The sequence below is a fragment of the Streptopelia decaocto genome (assembly GCF_964273445.1).
Source record: "Streptopelia decaocto genome assembly, chromosome: 4".
Lineage (NCBI taxonomy): Eukaryota > Metazoa > Chordata > Aves > Columbiformes > Columbidae > Streptopelia > Streptopelia decaocto.
The window spans coordinates 34,917,174-34,925,799 of NC_138658.1; the positions used below are offsets into that span (position 1 = coordinate 34,917,174).

Consider the following 8,626-nt stretch of genomic DNA (forward strand, 5'->3'; position numbering starts at 1 on the left):
GCAATTATTCAGTGATCAAGCTGAGAACAGAAATAGCTAGTAATTTTCCAGTCTGTTTCATAGAAAAGTACATATTTGTCTAACTCAAAAATATTTGCCTTCTTCTCGTCAACAATAATTGGAAGCTAAGATTCACATTAGGCTGCTGGTTTTCTAGGTAATTTTCTAGGTAATTAACTTCCGTAATGGTGGGGAAGACAGTGCTGTGAGGAGTTCTCTAAACCTCTAGCTATGAGCCCTGGTCTGAAAATAATTAGAGCTCCGGCTCCTATTTAGTCTCCACTTACTTCTCTGAGCTATTATTTGGATGCTTCAGTCCTCTGAATGGTTTCAGGGTTTTTAATCCTGTGGGGTCTGTGGATGGCAGGTCTGTTCCAGAACTGGTGTACTTCAGCTTCAGGAATCCCAGGCTATGCAAACTCTTTAATCAGATGTCTTAAATATTTGGAAGAGCAGGGTTTCAGTCTGCACAGCAAGCTGCCCTGGAAGGACAAATCTCAGGAGCCTGGGTAGCTGAGAAACAAAAGTGGCACTTTATCAGTTCTCTCTGCTGGTATGTAAGGGATAGTGTCAGGCTTACTTAATCGCTGAAAGGCTATGGAGAGTATACTTGCTTTACAAAGTGGCATGTGTTCTCAAAATTAAGGTTAAAATACATTTCCATTTGCAAGAAATGTTGAAAAGTTAGCTTTCAGAGTTTCATAAGCAGACAAAAAAAATCTGAAAAGCTGAAACCTAACTGGATACCAGTTGCCTCCTGCTAAAACTCAGTTTCCAAATTTTGATCCTTTTCTTTGCATGGCTGGAAAAGCAGTAGGAACCCTGTCTATTAGTCTGTTCCCCTTTATATATGTCAATGCAGTTTGCCTGTCTTAAAGGGCTACTGCAAAGTTAAGATTTTACCTTTTGAAATGGCTCCACTGAAGTGTTAAGTTTCATCAGGAAATCTATCCAGTGCTACTTGTTGTTTTGTTTTGTTGAGAATGAGCTTGAAAGGAAAGTGCTCTATTCTCAAAATCAAACCATTTAACTGTAGAGTCATTTGGGTTGGAAGGGGCCTTTTAAAGGTCATCTAGTCCAACTTTCCAATATGTTTCCTTTTCTCTTGATTGTTGAATTCTTCACGTGTCCTGTAAATGATCCCCAATTCCAACACTGGATTTTTGTTTTTTTTCCCTTGTCAATGTGCATCTAGCTCATATGCACCACTGTCAGAAACCAGAGGCCTGTATGCTGGAGCAACTGTGCTTTCCTCTCCTAGTACAGAAGAGCTATCACAAGATCAGGGGGACAGAGCTTCGCTTGATGCAGCTGACAGTGGCCGTGGTAGCTGGACTTCTTGTTCGAGTGGTTCTCATGACAACATACAAACAATACAGCACCAGAGAAGCTGGGAGACTCTGCCTTTTGGACATGCTCATTTCGATAGTTCAGGCGATGGGGCAGGACTGTGGGCCTCGGGCAGTCATATGGACCAGCTGATGTTCCCCGATCATGGCACAAAGTATGGCAGGCAAAGTCAAGGCAGGGAGGGCCTTGATCAAGCACAGTCCAGAGCAAGCTGGGCATCCTCAACAGGATACTGGGGAGAGGACTCAGAAGGTGATACAGGTACCATAAAGCGGAGGGGTGGGAAGGATGTTTCAACTGAAGCTGAAACCAGTAGCATAACATCCGTACCAGCAGAGGAGTCAAAGCCAGCTCCCATGTCCACTCATATAGCAGTATCATCAAGTAGTACAAAGGGGCTCATTGGTAAGTTAAGTTTTGTTTACCGTCAAGTATTGTAATTAATTTGCTCATGGTTCTTCATGTTGTTCTAAAACTGCATATTTTTTTTGTCTGGTTTGATTTTTCCATTTTTAAAGCAAAACCAAACATTTTGCAGTCTCTCAAGTTTTCCTCTTTAATGGTGCATTTATTGCTAGGGAAAATATCACTTATTGTTGATTCTCAGTTCTGGCGGCTTCTTTGTGTTTCAAGAGAGCCTGCCATACATCAAAAAAATAGCTCCACTACTGGACAGTGTTTTGAGAGGTTGATGTATTTAGGTGTCTGTTCAGAAATGTGAATTTCTCTTCACAGTAAGGCTCCACATTCTATATTTAGATATCTTAATAAATGTGGCCTGATTTTTTTAGAAGCCTTTTACTTTATACATCTGTACGACTTGTCTGATAATTCAGAATATTTCTTACTTGTGAAAATGGGGTCACTTTATGCTTAACTACCAACTGAGATGTTTCTTTGGACTGCTGAAATGGAAGTGATTCCTAAGAAATTGGAGCTGAAATACGTTTATAATCATTCAACAAAAGACAGATAATATAGAAATTAATAGGAAGGTGTCTTTGGCAGTACTTAACATTTTTCTCTTACTGTTCCTGTTACTCATCCCAGTCCTTGGGCCATCCAAGACCTCTGCATTTTTGCCTCTTTTCATTCCCCCTCACTTTACCTTTCTTCAGGTTAATAAGAAAAAAATATCTAAAAGCCGTTTTGCGCTGATACAGCTAAAAAAGTCTGCCAGATTGAGGTCATGCTGAGACCACTTTGATAAACTGCTCTTCCATTTTCTGTCTAAGTATATTGCTTAGCAGTGGCCCATTGCCTCAAACTGGGGTGCAGATCTGAATCCCTGAACTATGAAGAGGAGGGAGCTGTTCAGTTCAGGAGTCCAGGTTCTGATTTGTGCTGCTCTCTAATTGTACTATTTGAAGCCCTTGTTTTCCACCAAAATGTGGAAAGAGCATGTCCAAACTTGCCTCCAAGGCAGTGCTTTCCACTACATTTTTGGAGATTTTAGAGAATGTGAAAGAGAATCTGAAAGTTCAAGCCACACACTTCATGCACTTTGATACTATTAGCTAATTATCCTGCAAATGTAATTCCGCACATCACTACAACAGAAGCCACTATTTTTACGTGGTTCTTTTGCGCCGAATAGAAGTTGATCTCTTGCAGTATTTCAGTAGAATTTTTCTACAGAATTTCTTTTGCATCAAACTTACTTTTCAGAAATCTTTGAATAAAATTTCTCAGAGATGTTTTCATGCTGCATTGCTCAGTTAGAATAGTTGGTCCAAAAAAAATACTTAGATTCTATTGGAAACTCTTTTGGTTTTGCTGTATTACCAACACTTTCTTTTTAGTCTGTAAAAGCTCACATCCAAGAACTGCAAGTCCATTTTAAGCTTGTGCTGCCCTTTTAGTCAATTCCATGCTGCATAATGCAGAGTGATGTTGTCATCACCACTTGTTCAAGAATATATGGTGTATGACAAGCTGTGAAGAGTAAATGGTCTGTGTCAGTGTTTTTTTCCTGCTCTATTTGCCTTTATACTGTAAGTGAAGTGGTCATATGTTAAAGGGCTAGACCCGTAGAAGGTGTTCAGTATCAAAGCCCCAACTGAGTTCTTTAAGTACATATAATTTGGTGAATTTTATTAGACTTACGCGTCACTACTGAAAGAATAGCTATATCCTGTGTATGTTGTGTATTCTGTGCTGTCTTGCATGGTTTATTTTACAGGACCTTGTTGTCTACCATATAGTAGTTAACTTTTGTCCTTTAGATTTTCTCTTCCTGGGCTGTTGAGTTGGTTGATATGTATTTAACTTTCACTGTTTATTTTCCTTTGAGCAGTTTTCCTCTTACTGTCTCTTACAATAACCTGTTGTTTTTCCTGCAGCACGAAAAGAGGGTCGATATCGGGAACCACCTCCAACTCCTCCTGGTTATGTAGGAATACCAATTGCTGAGTTTGCAGAAGGTGGTTCTCATCCAACCAGAAAGCCTCCAGATTACAACATAGCACTTCAGAGGTCTAGAATGGTGGCACGGACATGTGAGACTCATGGGACATCAACTCCACAGCAGCAGTCGCATGGCCATTCAACTGGCAGGCCTGCGAACAAACCTCAGTGGCATAAACCAAATGAGTCAGATCCCCGTCTCGCTCACTATCCATCTCAAGGGTTTTCCACAGAGGAAGATGGTAAATTTCTAATTGTTAGATTTTGAGTGTGCTGCATGCAAAAACAGTCAACGCTTGCACAGACGCAAAGCAAATTACACAAATGTGTTCTGCCATAGAAATCCTTGCCATAATTTGTGCTCTCTTCCATCTTTCATAACTTGCTATTTGTTAACTTTTTGGAAGGGGAGGAATTCAGTTCATCCTAAATATAATTTAAAATTTAGAATGTAGGTCCACCTAAATCTTGGACAAACAAGCAGTTGGCTTAGGCAGCTTCTCTGGAGGTGCCTATGTTTACTAAGTATGATCATGGCTGCCCTGAAAGTCTCCAGCATACCTAATGTTTGGCAATAACCATGTGTTTAATGGTCAAAAAAGTATCCTGGTCTATAGAATACCTGCCCATTCACCCCATAGAGCATCATTGTTCAGGTTTATTTAGATGGTCACTTGCATTCTACCTGAAACTCTTACATTGTGGACACTTGGTCATCCACGCCAACTGCTTCACATAACAAGCCCACTACCCTTTTGCTACCTCGCTTGCCCCAGTGTATCTGTATCTTTATGCTTTAGCTCAGCTATAATGATAAAAAGACTATGTAGACATAGTCTTTCTGTTCTTCTGTGGAGTGAAAGCATAGCTGGATTGCATCTTTAGGGCTAGGTGTTCAAAATTTAGAAAAGGCAATGCCCAAATTACATGTTTGAATGCTTTGTTTTGCTTAATGATAGAAAGGCTAATGTTCTACTTCCCTCCCTAACTGTTTAGTTACTAAGGTTTTATGTGCAGGATGAACTCCGCAGTTGAACGTGATGGAAAAAAATGAAGCCTACCTTAATCAAGTTGCCTCAAACTTTGAGAATTACCATAACAGATAATTTTATTTCTACCAATGATGACTAAAACTGCACTCAAGTTTTATGCAATCTTAATTTAAATAAATCACAGCTCTATTCAGGGGAAAATCTAAGATGGCTTAATGAAGCTATTGGATATCTAGGAGTAGCTGTTGTGTTCCTCGGGCTGAGGAACTGCACTTAGCTCAGTTATAGCCATCACCCTATTTTCTTCAAGAGCAAAATTACAAAAGAATACTTCTCATGAGACCCAAAATGTACAGATATTAAGATAGGTTTAAAATATATACCTAATACAATGAATGGACATCACGTGAGCGTAGTACAGATTGTTTCATTTAGTAGCAGTCTTGTTCGATATGAACTAAATTCTATTTTCCCCTATCCTGTTGTGTTTGCAGAAGATGAACAAGTCTCTGCTGTCTAAGACTTGGGGCTTTTCTGGATCCAGAGTGAGCCACCTTAAAGGAGAGCACAAGAAGACGTCCCTAGAATAGGAGCCTTGGAACTATAGTTAAAGGATGGTGGACCTATTTGCCTCCTTCCCTGCCTTAAAGCAGCATGGGGCTTCTTCCTCTGCCCCTCCCCCGTCTGTCCCCTCTCCCCTTGCATGTGAAATACTGTGAAGAAATCGCCCTGGCACTTTTCAAACTGTGTTGCTTGAAATGCACAGTGCAGCAATCTCCAAGCTACCACTGTCGCTGTCTGCCACATCACACAGTATCATTCCAAATTCCAAGATCATCACATCGGGATGATTAACTCTGGCTGCACTTCCCAATGCCTGGAAGGGTTTTTTTTAATCTTCCTTTTAGATTTTAACCACAGTCCTAGCACTTAGTCTCATTGGGATAATGAGATAAGCTAGTTGTCAAATTACATTGGGCCTTTAACGTACAAAGAGAAAAATGCATTGAAATCCTTCAAGGAGACAGTGCTTATTTGCTTGTTTACAATGCCTTTGTTACAATTTTGTATTGTTTGCGTTTCGGAGATCAAATATTGCATCTGCTTAGTAATTACAGTATTATTTCATGCCTGTAAGTAGGGTTGCCAGCCTGAGCTCCTGGAAGGAATATTGCTATCACATGGCGGAGCAGGGCAGATGGGAAGGCAGAAGTTGCGGGATGCAGCTTTTCCTTGACAGTCTCGCTTCACTCTTAACGTGCCCCACCCCAGAATCTTCAAAAATTTGTAAACGTTAGAATTAATGGCATCCCCAGCCAGGTCTAGTGTGAATGCAGAAACGTGCTTGCAACCGGCCGGTGACAGGAGAGGACACTGTCTCTCATACCTGTGCCTTGTAGAATACAGGATGGCATACTGCAAGTGTCCCTCCCATTCTAATGAGACAGATGGCAACCCCACGTTTAAGTTATATATATATATTATTTTTTTTTTTACTCTATAGTAGTTCTATTAAAAGAAAAATTAACTGGATAACATTGCAGTGAAGGCAAGTTGGGATGTCACAGCTCGTGTCAGCTGTTAACACTGATCTAATAACCTCCATCTATTGACTTTGGCATTAGGGGATAAACGAGCCTTTAAGTAATGAAAAATAACACGTTTAGATTTGCCAGCCTTTGCAATGCAGAAATAGTCACAACTGTTAATGGCTTCATGGAACACTGCATGTGTAGAGAAGGCCAATGTGTAGCAACCACCTGCTCACAGCTGCTATTAACCCTATAATGACTGAAATGACCCTCCCCTCTATTTTTGTGTTGTTTTTGCACAGACTCCGGAGAAGTGAAGGCTGCCAATCCGAGTAGTACTCAAATGTGAGGAACTGCTGGTCTTGGATTTTTTTTTTTTTTCCATTGAACTCAGCTGATCATATTGATCAGTAGATAAACGTAAATAGCTTCAACTTTTAAAGATCAAATTGCAGTGTTTTTTCACTGTATCAAACAAATGTCAGTGCTTTATTTAATTCTCTCTGTAATCATAGCTTTTGTCTATTTGCTTATATATCACATTGTCAATTATGCATTTGTAATTTTACATGTAATATGCATTATTTGCCAGTTTTATTCTCAAGGCTATGGACCTCGTGCATATAGAAATACAAAATCCTAGCTCTATCACAAGTTGCACAAATGTTATATAAGCATTAAGTAATTGTAGACCATAGGACTGCTAATCTCAGTTCGCCCTGTGATGTCAAGTGCAGAATGTACAATTAACTGGTGATTTCCTCATACTTTTGATACTACTTGTACCTGTATGTCTTTTAGAAAGACATTGGTGGAGTCTGTATCCCTTTTGTATTTTTAATACAATAATTGTACATATTGGTTATATTTTTGTTGAAAATGGTAGAAATGTACTATGTTTATGCTTCTACATCCAGTTTGTATGAAGCTGGAAAATAAATAAATATAACATTAATGAAGTCCATATTGATTCTTATGCATTTTACATGTTCCACATACTTGAACAAATTTATGAAAAAATTTTACTTCTCTGTGTATTAATATTAAAGGGACATTGCCAAGTGATGTGGGCAAACCACTGGTGTGTGGAGTTTTTCTTAATATACAGTTGTGCTGATGATGATTTTTGAAACATTCGATGTGTGTGTACTGCTGAATGAGAATGACTGATACGTTGTGTGTCTCCAGCAGAAATATTTGAGATGCCAAGAAAGGAGCGTACATATGATCTTAGGTATATATAGAATGTAAACAGTTTTAAAGGCAGGAGTGTGTTGATTTTATATTCTGTACGGTGGAAAAGTAAGGAATACATGTCGTAACATTTGGATAGGGAGAAGCATGGAAAGTGATCCATTTGTGGTTTTACCAAAGAAGGCATTTCAAGTAATAAGGATCAACCAATAGCATCACCAGTAATAAAAGCTGACAATAACTCAATGTCAAATCTGTAGATTATTTTTTCCAGATGTTAGATTCATTATTTTCAGTAGTATGCAGAAGACCGGGTTAAAATGTCATGGCTAAAGCCGTTATCAGCTGTATCTCATTTAGCTTTAAAATGCTTGACAGGTGTTATTTCCAGATCTAAAAATTAGTTCATTGCCAAGAGAAGCAACAAAATGCTCTATATAGACTTAAGTCTAACATAACTCCAGAAATGTCTCGCACTTAAAATACAATAATGAGCAAGTTAAAAATAATTTAAAATATAGGTCTCAAATGTTCATTTTTTTTAATCACTGGAATCTCCAGCACTGTAAGGAAGGCAATTGTGGAGACTATTAGATTTGTATGGGGTGTATGTGTGGGTGGGACTAATCTCTGTGAATCTGTGGCTAATACTTGTTGGGTACATTTCAACAAGCTAGAGAATTGCAGTTGGTTCTGGCATCGATAGAATGAATGTACATTTTTATATATCTTCTCTCCAAGTGTGTCCTTTGGCAACGCTAAAGGTACATTGTTAGGGTAATAATTCCTCTTATCAGCTTGTGAAGCATATGAACCATTTGCACACTTTTAATTTTTTTTTTTTCAACATGCTTGATACAGTATTGAATTAGGCAGCATTCCCTATCCTCCTGTTTGTGTCCCTTCTGTAATTAATATTCTTAGAACACGTTATGTAGAGACATCCTCAACATTCATTGTCTAATACGCACAGCTTAGTTCATTGTGGATTGAGAGATAAGGAGCACTTAACAAAACAACCAATTGGGTAGAAGTAAAGGCCTTGCTATGGTATGACTTCTTATGAAACAGATATGATGGTTGTTCTATTACCTGTGGGATGAATGTTGTACTTACCGTGTGGATGCAGCAGGATGTGGACAAGTAACTGCC

The 8,626-nt window shown here is 39.0% G+C and overlaps 1 protein-coding gene across 5 annotated transcripts in view; it reads left to right on the forward strand.

Moving 5' to 3' along the window:
• The window catches only part of RAPGEF2 (Rap guanine nucleotide exchange factor 2), a 188,058-nt gene extending 180,713 nt beyond the window's left edge, over positions 1 to 7,345 (forward strand). For 3 of the 5 annotated variants that reach the window (XM_082051646.1, XM_082051648.1, XM_082051649.1), the window contains 3 exons: positions 1,196 to 1,755; positions 3,693 to 3,998; positions 6,583 to 7,345. In XM_082051646.1, the coding sequence (XP_081907772.1) occupies positions 1,196 to 1,755; positions 3,693 to 3,998; positions 6,583 to 6,629 (913 nt within the window). In that variant the 3' untranslated portion in view covers positions 6,630 to 7,345. Of the gene's footprint in view, positions 1 to 1,195; positions 1,756 to 3,692; positions 3,999 to 5,242 lie in introns of all 5 variants that reach the window. The other 2 variants (XM_082051650.1, XM_082051647.1) reach the window with 1 other exon arrangement.
• The last annotated feature ends 1,281 nt before the right edge of the window (positions 7,346 to 8,626 follow it).